Source organism: Rhamphochromis longiceps, linkage group LG17 (genome assembly GCF_057381845.1).
Source record: "Rhamphochromis longiceps isolate RC_006_pf linkage group LG17, R_longiceps_female_GT1.1, whole genome shotgun sequence".
Taxonomy (NCBI): domain Eukaryota; kingdom Metazoa; phylum Chordata; class Actinopteri; order Cichliformes; family Cichlidae; genus Rhamphochromis; species Rhamphochromis longiceps.
In genome coordinates, this window is record NC_140573.1 from 41,245,623 (window position 1) to 41,265,627 (window position 20,005).

The 20,005-nt window shown below is 44.6% G+C and overlaps 2 protein-coding genes across 10 annotated transcripts in view; one reads left to right on the forward strand and one right to left on the reverse strand.

The window, feature by feature from the left end:
* The window catches only part of fcho1 (FCH and mu domain containing endocytic adaptor 1), a 61,727-nt gene extending 48,891 nt beyond the window's left edge, over nt 1-12,836 (forward strand). For 3 of the 4 annotated variants that reach the window (XM_085386995.1, XM_085386996.1, XM_085386997.1), the window contains exons 16-27: nt 1,354-1,405; nt 2,097-2,221; nt 2,361-3,425; nt 5,519-5,625; nt 5,713-5,881; nt 5,963-6,077; nt 6,167-6,322; nt 6,397-6,529; nt 6,599-6,795; nt 10,002-10,066; nt 11,432-11,599; nt 12,362-12,836. In XM_085386995.1, coding sequence (XP_085243121.1) covers nt 1,354-1,405; nt 2,097-2,221; nt 2,361-3,425; nt 5,519-5,625; nt 5,713-5,881; nt 5,963-6,077; nt 6,167-6,322; nt 6,397-6,529; nt 6,599-6,795; nt 10,002-10,066; nt 11,432-11,599; nt 12,362-12,390 — 2,381 coding nt within the window. In that variant the 3' untranslated portion in view covers nt 12,391-12,836. The remainder of the gene's footprint in view (nt 1-1,353; nt 1,406-2,096; nt 2,222-2,360; nt 3,426-5,518; nt 5,626-5,712; nt 5,882-5,962; nt 6,078-6,166; nt 6,323-6,396; nt 6,530-6,598; nt 6,796-10,001; nt 10,067-11,431; nt 11,600-12,361) is intronic. The other variant, XM_085386998.1, reaches the window with a different exon arrangement.
* A 2-nt stretch (nt 12,837-12,838) lies between these two features.
* The window catches only part of rfx2 (regulatory factor X, 2 (influences HLA class II expression)), a 30,776-nt gene continuing 23,609 nt past the window's right edge, over nt 12,839-20,005 (reverse strand). For all 6 annotated transcript variants that reach the window (XM_085387005.1, XM_085387002.1, XM_085386999.1 and 3 more), the window contains 5 exons: nt 15,705-15,854; nt 15,377-15,585; nt 15,091-15,244; nt 14,973-15,015; nt 12,839-14,822 (listed from right to left, as the gene is read on the reverse strand). In XM_085387005.1, the coding sequence (XP_085243131.1) occupies nt 14,701-14,822; nt 14,973-15,015; nt 15,091-15,244; nt 15,377-15,585; nt 15,705-15,854 (678 nt within the window). In that variant the 3' untranslated portion in view covers nt 12,839-14,700. The remainder of the gene's footprint in view (nt 14,823-14,972; nt 15,016-15,090; nt 15,245-15,376; nt 15,586-15,704; nt 15,855-20,005) is intronic.

The following is a 20,005-nucleotide window of genomic DNA, read 5'->3' on the forward strand; positions in this document are numbered from 1 at the left end:
TGTAATTGGCTAAAAATCACTTCGCCTACCGGTGAGAGGGACGTTGCTAGCTGGCAGTTTTTTCAAGCGATGTTGAAATTTCCACATTCCAACACTTCAAATGCTTCAGCATCTGTCGGCTCAGCGCAGCATCAGCACCACGTAAATACACGGATACATCCGTAGACTCGAGGCAGAATTCACAATGTGTTTTCAGGACTTTCAGGCGTTTGGACCAATGTTTTCTTTTCTGATCAAACCAGAAAGCTTTAATAAGCAGCTGGTTGTCTCACATTAACTGGCTGAGTTAATGCCAGTTAATGCGACATCGAAACGCAGCTGATTGAACTGAACAGCTCGACTCTGTGGGGTCAAAGTTTGCAGAACTACGAGCGCAGCTGGACTCCACAGCTGTGCGTGTTCATGGAGCTGCATGTTCACCTGCTGGACGTCACTACCTGACAGGTTTAACTGTCTTCAGAACATTGCAGAGGCCTTATTGACAGTGTTTGGCTCTACATGTCTGTGTGAGCAGGTTTTCTCTCACATGAGTCCTCAGGCAGCCTCTGAATGCTGGACACTCGCAGACCTGTGTCTCTGAGTGGGAGACCAGAGATCACAGTAACATGTGTGTCTCTGTATTAACAAACATGCCATGTTGGCCCAGTTTATTTTTCTTATCATTGTTGTGAGGAGGCCATAAATAGCATTGGCATTTTCTGTTGTTCAGTTCATTTGCTGTTATGGATAAAAAGTCTTTTTTTGTTTCAAAATAGCTGATAACTATTTGCTGACAGCTGCCAACATCTGCAAACAAATATGATTCTATAAAGTGGTTCTATGTAGTGTGTAACTGTTGATATAGAGCCTTATTACATTTATTGCTAATGCAATCATATGGCACACTGACCTCTGAGGAAACTTTAGATGCACTCATCATCAGAAATCTGATCTAGGCAGAAAATCTCTTCTTTGGTTGACCTTGCACATACCAGTCGTTAGTCTGCTCGTGCTCCGAAGCATGTTTTATTGCAGACTGGTTCATTATTTTGTCAGAGGTTAGGCTCAAGTGGGAGTCTACAACCTGCTGCACTCCACCAGTGGGGAATCTCCCTCTTAAATCCACAGGCAGCAGGATTAATGATCAGCATCTGATTAAAGCCGTTACTCTGCAGTGACAGCAGCACTGGCTGGAGCTCAGTGAGACCCGGCTAATTGCTGGTATTTATTACAGAGAAGATATTGGCGGGGGAGGGGGGGGGGGGTCTCATGTAGTCTCATGTCAGCTCGTCCCAGCCTCTGAGAAGCTCTGACGAAGGACAGCGTGCTGCTGATTAGTCCCGATGTCTCGTAATGACGTGTGTGTCTGTACAGATGGAGAGCAGGAGGGCCTTCGCAGGTCCACCTCCAGCCCCGATCACAGTAGGTAAGCTACCTTTGCCCTTCACATCATCTTCTACCTGCTTTAAATCTGGCTGTGAGCAGGGTGGGGACACTGTTTTGGAGGTTAAATGGCATCATCAGCATCATCAACGGCCTGTGCAGCGCTTTGAAGCTTTCACCCTCTTCCATCTCATTTTACCTTTGCAAGCTCGTTTAAATGTGAGGCTCATTCGTCTAATTACCTCGTCCTTTCGCCTCCGTCGCTCAGATGAAACGACTGTTTTTCTCGGTGGTAGTGTGGCCCGTATTGTTTCTACCTTGTTACCATGGCAAAATGTAGTAGCGTTAGGCCGGTGTTTATATGATTGTGGACAGATGTGACAGCACAATAGCGTCACTGTGATGCAGGTTTTAGTTCAAACAGGGGCGCGAATGATACGCGTGACCGGGTGGCACTGGGCCCACACCTTTACGCTGTGGAAATCTCGATATGCTGCTTAACTGCTTACCCAGTCAGGGTAGCTGTCACAGGGCAAGAGGCGGGGCTACACACTGGACAGGCCACCAGTCTCATCACAGACAGCCACTCGTGCTCGCATGCACACGCTCGCCAGATTAGACCAGTTCCCCGACACGCTACTCTTTAGCCTCTGGCAGGAAGTTGAAGTACGCGGACAGAGAACCTCCCTCTGCCACTCGCTCTGATTTTCTTTATCGTTTCTTCGCTACATCAGGTTGAGCTCGACAGCGTCGGGCTCGGACAGTCTGTTTGGACCGCCGCTGGAATCGGCCTTCAAGTCCAAAAGCTTCGACAGCCGGGACCAACTCAGAGAGCGGAGCGCGTTTGGAGCGTCTGAATGTAAGGTTACTTTCATTTAACTGTTGCTTGTGTTTTGTTTCTTACAGAGAGACGGGACTGTTGGACGACCTGAACATAAAAGCTCTAAATTCTGTCTCGGCGCCGTTCCCACGACTAATGTGTTGATTGTGTGTGGCAGATGCTGCTTTCTCCTCCGACTCCTCGTCTCCGGAGAATGTTGAGGACTCTGGCCTCGACTCACCCTCCCATCAGCCCCTCGGACCCTCCCCCGAACCAGCAGGCTGGGCGGCCTGGCCTCCTGCATCGCAGAGTAAAGAGCAAACACGGGGTCGACCGTCGGACCCTTTCCTTTCCGCTTTCCGTGACCACTCCCCCGGACGCAGTCCTCACCCGCAGGATGACCCTACCGCCGTCTGGTCTGTCGCTCCGTCGCGCCCCTCGCGAGTTCCCCCTGATAAGGACCCCTCGTCGGTGCGGTTCCCCGCCTTCTCTCAGTCCCTCGCCCCACCAGAGATGGAGTCATCAGTGTGGAACTGCAAACACATCCCACCCGAGGATCCCTTCCTCGCCGCCTTTGAGAGGACCGTCACCCAGGAGACGTTAAACCTGTCGGACGCCTGGGCGCGCCCTCCGCCTCGCACTGCTCAGGAGGGCAGAGGAATGGATCTGCGAGGGGACCCCTTCTCCGTTACCTTAAACGACACCAAGACACTTCCAAGCACTTCCTCTTCCTCTTCATCCTCCTCGTGCAATCGGAAAGAGAGGGAGAGGAAGCGGGATCGCAGCCTCCCGCCTCCCATTTCTTCCGATGACCCATTTGCAATCACAATGATCGGCAGCCCGACGCATCAGTCGTCGCTGGCGGCAGCTGTTGGGGGGATCCCTCCACGCGGCAGCGGCAGCGGCAGCGGCGGCGCCAGCGGCGCCACCAGACTTGGATTCGATGCCAATTCGAACACTTTACCGTCAGCTCAGCCAAAGAAGGAGCTAACGCACTGGAACTCGCTCCACAACCCATTTAGTGAAGGCAACGGCTCCAAATCACAAGAAGCAAGCGGAAAAGGGGAAGGTGGCGGCGGAGAGAGGAGAAAACACCGATCATCGGAAGGTGAGCCGCGCAGGAACGCCCCTCCCCTCACGAGGCATTCGGGGCCCCAGGAGGATCTCTGCTTTTCAACAGACAAAGATCAAGACTGTCTGGATCTCAGCACACAGATGTCCTGCAGTGTCAGCTCTCGTAAGGGTACTGCTTTATTCTTTTAAGTTTCTACTGACTGTATTAAAAACATTTCCAGTTCTAATTATAAAAGTAAACGCCGAGAGTCGTGCTGTCCTCCAGCCTCAGTCTGTGGCGCTCCTTAATTAGTCACAAAGGTAGCAATCAGTTTCTTCTCAGAGTAGTCAGAGAAATGAAGCATGAATATGCACATATGCTGGATTTAGTAACACCTTCGTGTCACCTGTGCTGTTTTCTGGCTCACAGATTAAAGAGTCAGCTGTTTTCCACTTGGAAAGAAAAGTGCTTCACAGACTCTCGCTGTGATTGGCCCTTCTAGGTGGGCTAGCCCTTTTATTTCACGTTGAAGGTTATGCAGTCTGATTATTTAATAGCACGTTATGCCTTCCTGATTGGTCATTAGAGGCTGCAGGGTGGCTGCGTCTGATTAAAACAGGGAAAAATAAACGCTAAGCGGAAGGACTGAGATAAAACACATTTAACCAAGTAGACAATACTACAAAGTTAACCAGCTGGTACTTTTGATCTAGGGCCTTTTTTGAAATACCATACCTATAAGGCGCACTTAAACTCCTTTAATTTTTTCAAAAATCAACAGCGCGCCTTATGTGTGAATTCTGGTTGTGCTTACTGACCTCGACCGATTTTACGTGCTACACGGCGCTCAGACATCCGTCACAAATGTTTTAGTCCGACTTTGGTCGGATGGATCGTCGGAGTCAGGAGCCTGGCGGAGTCATCTGGGTCCTAAACTCCGTCTGTTTCAGGTAGTGATGTGCGATACCACTGATTTCCAAGTAAGATTCAGGGTGGAGTCGACGATACTGATCCGAGACCGATACTTTGCACAAAAACATTTTATTTCTTATAAATTATAGCTTCATAATGATTACTGGACATCAGATTACTTGTTCTTATCGCTTAACAATGTAGAATTCATCATATAGAAATAAAAAAAACTGAAGTTGTGGCTATTTGAACACCTTGCCTGCCTGCAGCACTAAAGGACTCCGTGAGAGACGTCTGTCTCGCCCTAGCAGCACCTGTCCCTGTCCTCCTCTTCAGTTCATCTTAACATACGCTCGTCATGTTCTGTGATATGATTTACTCTGAGGTGTTTGACGAGGTTTGCGATACATTTCTTGCCACATGTATCGCAAACCACGCCTCGGCTGTTTGTGGAGGTAAAATACGTCCACACATGACTCCATTTAAGCTCAGCCATTGTTGTGAGTGCGCACGCCAGAGGCTGCCACATTTATACAGCTGTTCAAATGTACAGCTCTGCTATCACTTCCAACATAAATGAAGACAGAAAACTAAACAGCAGTGACGTTTGTAGGGTTACTGAAGTTGGGCTAGCTGGTATATAATGATGTGCTACGTGATTGCTAGCGACACAGCTATGTTAGCATAAACAGTGAAGCTGGAGGATGAACGCTAACTTTTTTCCACTTGATAAAAGTTAACATGAAGGTTCCCGATGGTTAGGGACAAATGCAATCGCATGGCAGGATGCTGTAAACGGACCAAACTTCAGTCAGGAGAACAACTGAGATAATCCATCCATAATACGAGGTTAGTCATTAATATACTGCAACAACATGGGAATAGAGCAGCTGCAGAGAATTCAGCATTAATGAATCGATGTTACTGAAGTGGAGGAAGCAAGAAGAATGAGCTGAGTAAAGTTTGACTTATCTGACTGTTTTGTTTTGATTAATGTGCCTTATGTATGAAACATAGGGTTCCAGCCAGTTTTGTTGTTGCTTTGTGTGAACGTTTACCAAAGATATGCAAAGCTAGAACTTTTCAGCCTGACTTATATTTTTTGTCGGGATTGTAGTCGATTGCAATTTATTCAAATGTGAAAATAATTTTTCTCACATGAGCTACAAAACAAACAAAGCTCTCGGCATCCCAGAGAAAAACAAACACTTTTCCAGCTCGTCAATCACTCGTGCTCGTCTTAACACAAACTCGTGTTCAGCAAGTCTTTGTTGAAGCAGTGCAAATAAGATTTTGTCAGTGTGGTGTTTTGAGCGTGTCTCATCCTTTAGATCCGCTTTCATCCACTTTGTGTGTGTTTCTTTTTTAAGGCTCCAAACATAACTTCAGACAGGACACAGCCGAAGGCGTCACGGCCGCTCCTGCGAGAGCGACCCGAGCCAAGAGGTCTTCGGGTCGACTCGGTGGCTGTGAGAGAGTGAGTATCGGTCACGGCTTAACCGTTCAATGTCAGAAGCAAGACTGTCATTAGCAGCACTAACTCAGACCCGGCTGTGCGTTTCAGTCGCGGTCCCTGTGTTCCTCTCCACTGCCAGAGCCCAGCCCTTCCCTCACCTCCTCCTCCTCTTCCAGTCCCAGTGAGTGGGGGGGTCAGAACCGAGCTCAGAGCCCTGCCGGGGTGGGACAGGCCTCGCCGCTGCCCTTCCAGCACCAGGACCACCAACAGAGACAGTGTAAGCCACACGGGCACGTCTAAAAATGTCAGTTAAAACCTCGCAGTGAGAGCGAGAGATGTGAGCAATGTTTCTCTACAGTGCATCTGTCCAGAGGCCCCAGTCCCATATCGCTCAGCACACAGGAGGCGTGGCCAGTAGCAGCAGCCATTACTGAATACATCAACGCCTACTTCAAAGGTGGACAGCACAATCGGTCAGCGTGGCGCTCTTTATTTCTTCATTTTGTTATCTAACTGCAGACGGTGCGCTTACTTATTAACTTGCCTCGTCTTCCGTCCTCAGCTGTCTGGTGAAGATCACAGGTGACCTCACGATGTCCTTCCCAGCAGGCATCACTCGTATTTTCACTGCCAATCCCAACGTTCCCGTGCTCAGCTTCAGACTGGTCAACATCTCAAAGATCGATCACTTTCTGCCCAATCAAAAGCTTCTCTACAGGTCAGCCATCTTTTTGTTGCTTTTTAAGTCTCAGCTCTCGTGTCTTTATCGTCGCTGTCTTCGATGCTCCTCAGCGACCCGTCTCAGAGCGACCCCGACGCCAGAGACTTCTGGTTCAATATGCAGGCTCTGCAGCTGCACCTGCAGCGAGAGGCCGAAGTCAACCCGCAGGCTTCGTACTACAACGTCGGGCTGTTCAAGTATCAGGTCAGGATAGAAACCGAGGATGCCGCTTCTCCGTGACACCCAGAAAATAACTTTGCCTCGTTTTCTCAGGTGTCTTCTCAGGACCCGGGTCGGGCGCCTCTTTTGCTCTCAGCCGAGTGTCAGCGGAGCGGCACGGTGACCAGGGTCTCCCTGGATTACCACTGCTGCCCCGCCACCGCGCCCTCCACCCAACTCACTGCCGTCCAGGTGCTGCTGCCGTTGGACCACACTGCCACAGACCTGCAGTGCCAGCCGCCCGCCTCCTGGTGAGCAGACGTGACTTCTTTGGCGTATTTTAATTTATCCTAATTTTGTTCTACTTTAACATCCTGAACGCCTCATGAAGGCCACAGAACGACAGTGTCGGTGTGATTCTAGGGAGCGGTGTGACCCCTCCGTCCAAAGCAAATTTCTCCCAAGGGAGACAAAGAAAGAGCGAAACGTTGACATCCAAATAATGACATAAATAGAGCAGCTTGTGAGATGCAGCAGGTATGACAGAGGTGCACGTGGTTGCAGTAAAGCAGCAGTAACTTGTGTGAGAGCGTGCTACAGTCAGAGGGGGGGAGGCCAGAGCTCAGTCTTCTGACAGTCTGGTGGATGAAGCTGTTCAGCAGTCTTGCCCGAATGCTTCGGTACCTCCTCCCCAAAGGCTCCGGAGGCTGAAAATGGAGCATGAAGGGTGGCGGGGGCGAGGCGAATGTTGAAAATGTTGTCCACGAGGGAGGGCGGCGAGGTTCTACGTTTACGGGTCTTTGAGAAGGAGGTTGTGAAGCCTCCGTAGCACGCGGTGATGCAGCCAGGAAGGACGCGCTCTGTGATGCCCTGGCTGAAGGAGAACGTGATTAGAGGCGGGACTCGTGCTTCTCATCGATTTGCAGAGGAAGCAGAGGCGAGTCGGAGCCCAGGAGACGTCCTCAGAGTTCCTGTGGGAACTTGCTGCTGCTGCTCGCGGTCTCCTGCAGCACCGCTGATGCTCAGTGGTTGGTGCTGCAGGCTGGAGCAGTACCAACCACCAACAATACGATGATGCTGGTGATGCTCAGTCACACTGTAGCCCTGTGACTGTTTGAAGACAGGACAGTGAAAAGATGCTGCATATACACTTCCTGAGAGCTGCTATAAGTAATAAATGTATGGGAACTATGCATCATGGGTAAAGATATGTGCATGGTTAGCAGACTTCACTACTACTGCTGGATCTCCCTACAAGAAGGAAAACAGAAATGTCTGGAGGACTCTGGATGCATAAAATGTCCTGAGTTACACATTTACTCATGAAAAGCCCTGAAATCCTCTTAAATGGATTTTGTTTTTAATCTCATCGCTGTGCTGCTGTTTTAGGCCCTCAACACGATCATGTCCTGTAACGCGACTCCGTCTTTAAGGTTTCATAGTTCTGCATTCAGGTTTTGTAACAGTAGGCTGGTTGGTATCTAACTAAAAATGATTGTAGTTGATGCCGAATCTTAAACGTTCCCACTGCTTCAGCGTGGCAGGAGGTCAGTTTAACGTCGTCCGGCTTACGCTCCAATGAAATAATGGCGGAGCTTCATTAGGAGTTGTACCCAGTCTCTCCATATTTCCTGTTAATGTCGAGTCACTTTTTGTATCGAATGTGACACATCATGGTTTATTCTGTGTTTTTAGTCATTTTATTATCAGGACGCCGCCGTGGTGCAGCGATAGTCTTTGTCTCCTCACAGGAAGTGCTCCTCTGTGTGGAGTTTGCATGATGCACTCTGATGTTCTACTTTTCATCTCTCAAGCATTTTTCTGACAACTCCGCACAAACCATACAATCTATAGATGACTTAAAGTGGTTTCAATGGATTCTGAAATTTTCTGGGATTTTGAAATACCGTGCAGTGACACAGGTGCAGGATTATCCTAATATTGTCAGACACAGCCCCATAATGTCAGGATGTTCCTTTCTTGTGCTTCTACTGCAGCTTCTCAATTAGAGCATATTTTCCTCATTAACTCATTAAGACCTGAACATGATGAATGTAAAAACAAAGAATTATTTTTTTGCTTGAGCGCCACTTATGAGGATATTTGTTTAAACTGTCGATAGAACAGTGGCACTATGTCCTCGTAAGTAGATGTCAGGCTGTTGTAGAGCAGAATTTGGTCTAAACAACCCAAAATGTGATGTCCACATATGTGGACGGCAGGTCCGAGGGCAGGGGTCGGCAACCTGCGGCTCTTTAGACCTTTTAGTGCGGCGCCGCGTGGTTTGGGAAAATAAATTAGTTTTTTTTTAAGTAATTATCTTTAGTGTATTTTATTTATGTTAGTTCTTTTTTAACTTGTAGTTCTAAATTGGAAGATTATTGTGATTTTGAAATATAAAAATAAAATTATATTCTATTATTTTTTGATCGCTCAAAATAAGCGTCACACTGGCGAAAGCCGGTGTACCCCCCAAAACGCCGTGCATTTATCGAGACTTTCGACCCCAGGTAGGCCAATTATGGATCTTCTGATCCACATTATGTCAGCAGCTCCACCGTGAACTATGTTAAAAACAAACGCCGCTCACGCCTCACAGACGACAGCTTACAGTCCTGCGTAAAGATGAAAGCCCTGACCTGCAGACGCTGTGTGCAGAGGTTCAGGAGCAGAAGTCCCGTTGTAAACATACCACGGCAGACCCGACGATGTTTGCATGAACACGCTTCATGCCTCTTTATTGACCACTTTTCACACACGGCTGCTGTTCGCACACAGCCGGCTGTAGCTTTGCAGCTCACAGCCCGACACACCAACACAACAGCATAGAGAGCACAGACGTAAAGGCGGCGAGGCGTGATTGCGGGTGCCGCTCAGGTGCGTCCGCCACCCCTGCAGCAGCGCTGCAGACCACGCCCCGCCACACACAGTAACCAGGTAAAATACATATTTAGGCAGAATTTTGCAAATATCTATTTTTCCTCTTTCAGCAGCTTCGAGCTTTTTTCCCCAGTTATTTTTTTAAAAGTCAGGTCAAGGCTCCAAAAGCCCAAAGGAGATATAAGGGTTTGCAGTTTTTGTTTGCTGGATCATTTTAGTTCAGCTGGGCGTCTTTCCTTTGGTTATATTTCTTTAAGAGTTCAAAATGTGTTCATTACATAAATAACATGTAATCCTCTCAGTAAAATTACCAAGAGTCTCACTGTTCAGGCTGTTTGCAGACAGCAGCAGAAAATCTGATAAAGTGGCTCAAAAGCGTCAGAGTGTAGTCATCTGCCAACTTCTCTGCTGGTTTAACTTCTGTGACCTTTGATATTAAACCACATTTGCTTTTACAGCCTGCAGCCACAGGTGGCGCCAAATCCATCGTCCAGATTAACGGTTATCGTCGTTGTCTTCTGTATTAAAGATGTTTAATAGGCTGGCTGAGGTCGATAACCTGAGACATTTGGAGGATGTTTAAAGGTTGGAGGTTCAGAGTGTTTTTGGCCTCACTGACTTTTTTCTGCCTCCGCAGGAATGCCGATGAACGCCGGCTGCTCTGGAAACTGCCCAACCTTTCCCCGACCAACCACAGCAAAGGTCAGGGCTCTGACCTTTCCTTCGTCTCTGTTTTTAACCCCCATCAAACCAAGAAACCTCGATTAGTTGATGCTCGACACCATTAACCGATTCGTTTTCTCCTCTCTGCATCACTGACAGTCGTTGCTCTCGGTGACTTCACAAACATCCGTGTCCTCCTCCCGGAGGTGTGCGTGGCAGCTTCTCCGTCTGGTGGAGATGAACAAAATGAGAGCGAAGCTGCTTCTGAATACTGAGCCGACTGATTGCATGACATTAATGGTACACAATGAGAGGCGGCTCTAATTTCAGCTGGGAAAGTCGAACATTTAAGTCATTTAAGCTGAAGGTTTTCTTCACCCGTGTGCGTCTTTGTACCCGACACCCACAGCTCTCCTCTGTGTCGCGTACCTAATTCTTCTAATCATATATTATTACCTCTATGTGAAGCAAAGGGCTTCACAGACACCGATAAGGAAACTTCACAGGACAAAGCATTGATAGTTAAAGTTGTGCGAGGTGGTGACAAAGCACTGAAAGGCTGCTTTAACTCCTTCCTGCTCCTTCGAATCCTTTTTGTTTCTTTACGAGTTCAATTGTAAAAGTGCAGCTTTGCATAAATGCTGCCTGACAGTCTGTCATCAGTTAGCTTCACCGACTGTCTTATAAACAGGTGTTGCTCAACTAGCATTTCTTCTTGTACGTCTTCGAACGCTTCGTCATACGTGAACGCGCACACCTCTGCGACTCTCGCTTATTCGTTTGTTTGCGAGTCAAACAGGTGAGCCGCTTAACTGCTCCTTAGCTCTGGTAACAGTCCCCCCGTTTCCAGAGGCTCGGCACAAACGAAGCAGACATCTGAGCGGCTGAATGTGGATCTCGTGTGGATATGAGGAGATGTCAGCAAAACTCTGGAGCTCCATGGTTACTTTCAACTTCCAGGCTTCTTTGGTGTTTTCCCTCTTCTTTGTAAAACCACGTTTTTCATTTATAAATGTGGCTTCTTTTGTTACATGGAAAACAAATGTAAACATTTAGGTGTCGTGTTTTAAGAAACTCCGCCCCTTCTTTGTACTTTATATCTGACAGATGCCCCAAAATGATTCTGCTCTTCACCTGAACTCAAAGCGTGTGTGTGTGTGTCCGTCCTGTTCAGACATCTTTGTGAGGACCAATAATTGGAGGTTTACTACTACAGTTAGGTTAGGGTTCGACTTCATTTTTCCTTGTCAGGGAAAACATGTCAATTAGATGTCCTCACTAAGATAGCAAAACGAGAATGTGTGTGTGTGTCTCAGTGAGGTAAACGGACCTTGAGAGTCACCGACTTCAAAGGGTCAGGTCTTTCCTGCTCTTTATCACTGCCGTGTGTTGATGTGATTCCAGGCTCGGGGACTCTGTGTGCCAGCTGGCAGTGCCTGGAGGTCCCTCGCGGCCCTCCATCCAGCCTGGCTGTTCAGTTTGTGGGCTCTGGGGCCTCGCTGTCGGGCATGGACGTGGAGTTGGTGGGCAGTCGCTACCGCATGTCGCTGGTCAAGAAGAGATTCGCCACAGGTGACTCTGAACACACTCACGAGGTTTCTTTTTACTAATAAAACCGGAGGTGGTGGCATTTCATCTTATTTTACACACTTTACAGTGCTGTGTTAGTCGTTAAACACTCTTCTTTATATTTTGCTTCAAGGAGACAGACTTTGTTGTAATTTTTTTAAACCTCCATGGACGTTGGCTGTTTAGCCCCTTCACTTTCAGTCCAGTCCAGCTGTTTTCAGAGGAATGTCTTTGTGTTTAAAGCCCCCAGCACTGACCTGAGAACCATTCAACTTATTTTTAAGATTTTCTTTTTATCTGTAATGGAAATAATGCGAGTATTAGTATTCCTGTCATTTTGATATTATTTTGTGGCCGATGATATACAGGTGCAGGACAGTTAAGCATTTCCTTTCTAACGCCGTTCTCATACTTTAAATCGAAAGCAGCTCAGTTTAGCACGATGGCTGCCAACAGCAGCTGTACGCTTTTACACTTAGTCTTTATACTGATAACAACATCATTTTTAGCAATCTCTAGAGTTAGGCTAACACTTGGTGCTAAGCCGGGTGATTTCTGGCTCCAGCTCCATGCTTGAATAAGAGACTGATATCATAGAGAAGCTCCAGTTCGAGTCCACTTTGTGTTTATGGATAGCATAACAAAATAGGATCTATTCTTTTTTTTCTTTTCCCCTCAATAGTTTGATTTCTTAATCTAAACATTTTGCATGTGTGGCTTCCTTTCTGCCTTCTGATTATTCATTTATGTTCATGTCTCTGACAGGGAAGTACATGGCGGGCTGCTCCTTGTGAATCAAACTAAAGGACCGTCAGGTTTCTGAACGGGGATCGCTGAAGGTTCAGAGAACTTTGCACTTTCAGCGCCTGAGTCGAGGAACTCGCTTCCTCCCGTCAGTGTCCTGCTGCTCTCGGACCAATTCTTTTCTCTAATTTATCCCGTGTGCCGTCGTACGTTCAGCTGTCCTCCTCGTCCAGGAAGAAAACTTTTTTCCTATTAAATCTGTGTCCGTGTTGTTCTGTACGCCTTTGTGTCAAAAGACTGCAGACTGAGATATGCTGTTGATGACTTTTCTTGAATTAGAGAAAAGTGTGAATAAAATAAAACTTTACTGTCCATGAAATCTCTACAGCATCGAGTCAGTTATGAGCAAACATCTTGTACAAAACCTTATAAAAAAACTTGTTTGTAAATCTGATGTTTGTGATGAGATTTGATAAAAATAAAAGAAGTGCTGGAACGTTTGGTTTACATCGATTTATTACACTGTGACCAGGTACAAAATACAGCTGAACTATGCAGTTTATTACAGACCGTCATCTGTCCTTAAGCTAGTTAAAGTGTAGTCAAGAACAGGTTTAAAAATACACAAAAATAAGGGTTCAGTATACTTGTAAGAACCTAGTTCAATAAAAAATAATCCTCCGTCAAAAAATCTAAAACAGCCTTACAAAACATTACAAAGTACACATAGAAATTATTCTTCCCAAAGCACTTTAAGGCAAATTACTGTGACAGGCACAAGTTACAAAAAGCCTTAAACTCAAATTCAAAGATTCCCATTGCTACAACAAAATCCTCTGTGAGGGAAACGAGGAGGGGAAAAAAAAGAACCAATTTCAACACAAAACTCCATTAAATCAGATTAGTCCATATAAATAGATTTTATAGTTTTTTTCCTTACGTCAGTTTAATAGCTTACGGAGAGCTTCAGCGCTGCAGTAATAATTAAATTTCATTACATTGAACAGTTGAGATTGGATACAGATTCATCACACACGCCAGTCTAATCCGTTACACATCAAAGCATTTCTTTCTGATACAATGTGACCAACCAGGTAACAGCATGAACAAAGATTAGGCAAAGACCAAAGGCCACGAAGCACACACTGTCTACATCATAGAAAGATAGATATATATATAATTTATGGATTAATTCCCCAAATAACGCACTGGATTTTTCTATTTCAAACAAAACGTAAGACTTGAACTCGGTAACAGCGTGAGGTCAAAGGATTCGGGGAGTGCGCGTCGGCTGGGACGCCCACGAGATCGTTTTTGGTTTCGAGGCGTTTGATTCGTCTTGAAATGAGCGAGTCCAGATTCCAGTTCAGGGGTTAACGTCCCGTCTCCGTAAAGCTGATTACTGTGGATTTGTTCTGACTGCGTGGCAGCTGAGTAAACTGCCACAGAGCCGTCGCGACACTCAAACCGTGAGGAGGAACGAGGAGAACTATTTACATTTTATAAAAGAACCGGGTGAGGGACACGAAACAGTGGCTACTTTTCATTTTTTACTTTCATTTTTTGTTTTTTAAATAGTTGCCTCATCGCGTGAGCCAAATGAGGCACAGCATAGAAATCTACTGAGGTAAACGGGTCAACGTGTTACACAGCCAAGCTAACAGCAGGAGCTTCCTGCCTTACCGACTACTGCGACATTACGAGGTCCTGCCTGACACACGGAGCCGGAGCTGAGGCTCGGCCGGTGGGAGCAACTGAGGAGAAAGGTCCTTTGGGTCTACAGGTTGCATGTTCTTGTTATTACCCCCCCCCGCCTGCCCAGCGTTCGCTACGAGCTGCGGCAAAGGCAACGAGGAGAGCACACCTACACATAATCACTGTTAAAGGTGCTTCGAATGTTTGAGGTTTGGAGACGATACATTCATACTGCGGTAGAGGCACAGCTGAGGGACAGACATCTCAAAGTTAGCAATCTAAGGCACTCAAATGACACTATGGCACAGCTAGTTAGTCTTAAAAACAAAAAGAGGGAGGATGAATCACCAACACCACACATCCAGTAAAAAAGGAAAAGTACTGCACACACTCATTGACAGTTGCCGCAAAAACAAAGATGCTCAGACCTGTTGCAGAGTGGCGTAAAAAGAAACAACCCGTGAGCTTCTCGTATTTATAAATGCTAGTGAGGCGGAGAGCTGACATTGCTACACTCTTGTCTATGTACATTGCACACACTGACTGCAGGAGGATGCTCGGCCCAGGGGCCAAGAGCGGCGACCCGAAAGGCCTAAAAAAAACAAAAACAAACGAGTGAGATGCTGGTCGGTGTGGCTCTCAGTCTGACCCCGTTCACACCAGACTCACATCTCCTGCAGAGGGTGGCTCATTTCGATCCTCTCTCTCTTCACGGCCGGTTCAGTCGGTCCTCTGGATGCATCGGCGTCGCTGCCCAAATCACTCATCTCATCTGAGAAAGACGCATCTGCAGAGACGCACACGGCGACTGTCAGTGTGAAAGCAGTGACCAGTAAAACTACAATACAGTGAAATGCATTCCTAACAGCACCCAGAAGGTTGATGCTGTTCATCTGGACTTAAACTGAATTGTATCAAATGAAAAATGAAGATGAACCTTTTTCCATGAGTGAAGGCATCATAGAGGTCAGGTCACTGAACTGTAATTTAGATGAGAAACTGTCAGTCGCTGCATAACTTAAACTATTCCTTCCTCGCTCTTTAAACACTCTCACCTCTCCCATGACAGCAATAGGAGTTTCTCCAGTGGCCTGAGCCACGCGGTGCTCCACCAGGTAAAACATGTACTCGTCGTAAAGAAGGCGAATAAGGTGGAAGGAGCCGAAGCTGGCTGCACTGCGCAGAGTCAGATCTCTGATCACCATGGAGCTACAAGAGAAGGAAAGATGTCACGTCAAGGAGCTACAGGGAGCTTTACAAGCTAAAGAACGTTTCTAAAAACACCACGCAGTCGGCGGCTTATACTGGAAGTGTGAACGGAGACGAGTCAACCACACCGACCTGTAGAAAGACCATTTGAGCAGGAACTGGCGTGCAGCTTTGGGGAAACTGGGGCTGCCCTGGTGAGGCTTCAGAACCTGAGAGACCACGTTATCCAGCCAGGTGGCCCACTGGTCCAGAGAGCTCTGCTGCTGCAGGGTGACCTTAAAGTCCTGCTCCAGACGCTGAACCACACTTTCGTCGCACTGACACACCCACGACGCCTGCTCCTGTTAGACACAACAAACACGCCACATTCAGCAACAAAACCCCAAACACGGTGTCGACACATTCCCTTCCTGTGTGCAACGCAAATATTTGTCTTTTCGATGTGAGGTTTTCCGCTCACCTGGACGTTGGCAAAGTCCACCCTGTTGAGGTCGGAGAGCATCTGGTTGATCTGGGAGGTGTTCTGGAGGACGGCACGCGCCGCCTGGGCCAAGTGGTTCAAACTGGTGTATCGTCTCAAAGTCTGAGCAAACGCGCTGACCACGGCCACCTGCGCACAGAAAATACACCGTGAGCCCGTCTGACTGGAATGAGACCGAACAGATGAACCATTTGTTTTCAGGCTGAAAATCTGCACCAAAAATAAAAAGCACGGCTATTTTAAATGTCACAGCGATGCTTCAACATTTATTTATTTCACACATGGTACAGCAATAATTCATTTCCCATACACAACCTTCCTTTCAGTTAAAGTCACACTGTTTCCATGCATGAAAAGGAAGAAGAAGAAATTCTTACTGACACCTGCCTGTGATGTCTGTGACAATACAAGTAGGCAACCAAAATTACACTCTGACAATATTCTGCACATAACAAAACAAACAGAACAATATACTCAACAATGAGCAACACCACTAAATCTCAAACTAAAAGGATCATTTTTTCAACAATTAAATTCTGTTATTTTCAACTTCTTCATATTGCTTTATCATTTTATCCTTATAGCAGATTTTAAATGGAGAAACATTTGTTCTTATGCCTGTGACTGTTGGACACATTTGCCTTTGTGTGGTTCGACAAACTGATGCTTAAAATAAAACTTCCTTCTGCCGCACAATACAAATAAACTTTGTAACTTAAGGTTTTATTTTTTGCCTTAAACATAATAATTAATGTCTGTAATTTTAATCATTTTGATTTTATAAACAAACTATTAGTGTGTTCTTCATATTTAACATTATGCATAACTCGAAGCTTCTGTAATAAATATAATGGTTTCATATTAGTCACGTATGTATTCCCCCATACTTCAACACAATAGCTCAGATAAGGTAGAAACAATGAAAAATATATTATTCTCATTGTCTTGTAATCTAATATATCTAACATTACCCAGGATATAAATACTTTTAGCCAACTTTTTAACATGTTCAATATGAGGTTTCCATGGTAACTCGTCCACCATTACACCCAGAAAACAGATTTCTGTCACTCTTTCAATTATCACTCCCTCTATAGATAATACCATCGCTTCCTCCTTTACACGGTTTCCGAATACCATTACATCAAATCATTGTTTTATTTTTTTATTTCAATAACCATAATTTTAACCAATTCTTTCAAGTTTTCTCCAGAACAATAGAAATTTGTATCGTCTGCGAACAAAACAAAGTGTAACATTTCTGACACATCACAAATTTTGTTTATATAGAAATTAAAAGGTTTTGGTCCTAAAACAGAACCTTGAGGGACCCCACAGTCTCTTTTCATTCCATCAGATGAGTCGGCTAAACACTGCACATACTGAAACCTATTATCTAAATAGCTGCTTAACCAGATCAACACTATTCCTCTCACATCATAAGTTCTTAACTTAGAAATCAAGATGTAGTGTTGCAGAGTCAAAAGCTTTTTTTAAATCAATGAAGACCCCTACAGTATATTTATTATGATGTGTTGCTTCCATTAATACTTCTGCTGTTGATCTGTTCCGTCGAAAGCCCTACTGACTTTCACTTAACAGCTGATGTTTTTCAATGAAACTATCAAATCTTTGTGCAAAGAGTTTTTCAAGCACTTTAGAAAACTGTGATAGCAACGATACTGGTCTGTAATTATTAAAACTGTCTGTCTCCTGATTTATAAAGAGGGATAACTTTTGCCACTTTCATTCGGTCAGGAAATACACCCGCATAAAATGAGATTAAAAATATAACAGAGAGGTTTGATTATACAATCCAAGGTCTTTTTTACGATGACCACGTCTCGCCCATCACAGTCAGTGGATGTCGTTTTTAGATTCTGCTATAATAGCTATGATTTCCTTTTCAGTGATTTCCTCTAAAAACACAGACTGTACCACTCTGCTCTCCATTCTGAATCATCCTGTTTTCTAATTAAGTTTGCCAGGTTAGGCCCAATATTTACAAAAAATAAATAAATTCATTCAACACTTCATTCATATCACGTGCGACCTTATTTTTCTTATTAAAGTAAGTAGGTAAATTTAAAGATGTATATTTATTACCCAATAAGTTTTTTTTAAGATATTCCACGTACCCTTAATATTATTTTTGGTTTTGTAAAATAATTTATTATAATACTCTTCCTTAGCCTCTCTCATAATTAATACCAACTTATTTTTATCAACTTTATATTTCAGCAGGCTTTGTTCTAAGTTTTATATAATCTCTATACAGGTTATTTTTCTTTGTACATGCATTTTCTAGTCCTTTTGTTGTCCATGGTTTACCAGTAGTTTTCTTTTGCTTATATAGGACAGTGATTTTCATACAAAACCAAATAAGTATTTAAGAATGACTCGTATGCAGCATTGGCGTCATTTACATAAACCTCATTCCAATCTTCTTTCATAAGGTCTTGCCTGAACTCATTTATTGCATCATCATTTCTAATTCTTATATATCTGTCCACACACACGTCCTCCTTTCATGTCATTTTATAATCTAAAGTAACAAAAAAAAAAAAAAAAAAAAAAAAACAGGTAAATGATCACTTATGTTACTTTCCAAGCAATTCATGAAAATATGATCAATTGAAGTAGCTGACTTTTCAGTTATTCCACTAGGTTTAGTAATCAGAGGGTAGAACCCTCTTCCAAATAATAACTCAAAAAAATCTGATGATGCCTTATGATTGGACGTTTTAAAAAAAATCAATATTATTATCACCGCAAATACAGAATGTCTTATTTCCCTTTACCTTGCTCAATAAATCTTCTACTACATCTGTGAATGTTTCCATCAGTGTCCCAGGCCTCCCATACATACAAGTAACAATTAGATTCCTCTTTCTTTCCATTTCTATTTCTACTGTCACACACTCCATTAAATCAGCAATAGCCACAGACATATACTCAACCCGTTTACATTTCAAATCACTATCAACAAAAAGTGCCGGACCTCCTGCCTTCTTATTAGATCTATTTAATATAATTCATACCCATCAATGTGAAAGTCCCAACGCCTTTCCTCATCCATCCATGTTTCTGACAGTGCTGTCTCTTTAAACTTGCCTTTCAGATTATTCAAAAAATCATTGATCAGAACAAAACTTTTATAGAGGCTTCAACAGGTGAAATGAATTAATGAAAATGTATTGAATCTTCAGTCATTGTGATTGAGTATTCTTTAAATGTCTGTTATCCTTATGAAATACTCATTAACATCCATACAAGTATTTCACCACATATTTTGAGAAACCACTCATACCTATACAGTTCTTTCTGATCCATAAATAACTGCGGCTCAGATCGATATCTCGTCTCTGCCCAGTTCCCATCCCAGTTCCATATCCACCTGCAGCTTCACACTAATACTCTTCCAGTCTACTGTCTCATACTTTGCCATTTTCCCCCTCCGACAGTCGGAAATAGCGTCTTTCATTGAATAAGTTCGGCTAGTTGTTAGCAAACACATCACAGACCTTCTGCCGTCCGACCGCAGCAGTGCAATCATCCCCCGTAGTTGTCCTGATCATGAAGATCCCTGATCATTACAACCTTGGCTTCTTCTGGTGTTCCGTTGAGCTTTATCATCACTTTGCAATTTCTCGTCCATGTTGCTTGGATTTTCTTTTCTTTACGCATGATACGGGCTTGTCTGGCAATATCGGTGTTCTTTTTTGTGAGATGTTCATTCACATATACTCCACTCCCTTTCAGTTGTCCGGACTGCCTCAGTAGTTCAATTTTGTGTTTTCGATTCACAAATTTTACTACGATTGCTCGAGGTGTCCTGGCATTCTTTCTGGGGAGGGTGTAACACGCCGCGATGTTGTTGCTATGCAGGGGAAGTTTTTTTACTCGCAAAAACTCCACTACCTGACGCTCTAATGTTTGAGTCTCAGTAACTCTTGCATAGCTCCTGTGTTTGGTTTCCAAACCGGTAATAATCACGTCCTCCAGTCGTGCATGCTGTTCCTCCACTCTCCTTCCTAAGAGCTGGATTGTTTTATCCTTTTCCTTAATCAAGCTTTTTAATGCTTTGATTTGGTGCATTAAAGTCGTTAACATTCCTCGTTGCTTAACTATTCTTTCGACGTCTGTTAAGCGACAGCTTAATTTCCTCCAAATCTTCTTCAATTTTTCTCATCTTTGCCATTTTTTCCTTTTTGTTTGTTTGTGTTTTGTTTCAGGCAAAATATATTCGACTTAGAATTAATCACACAGCCTATTCTGAG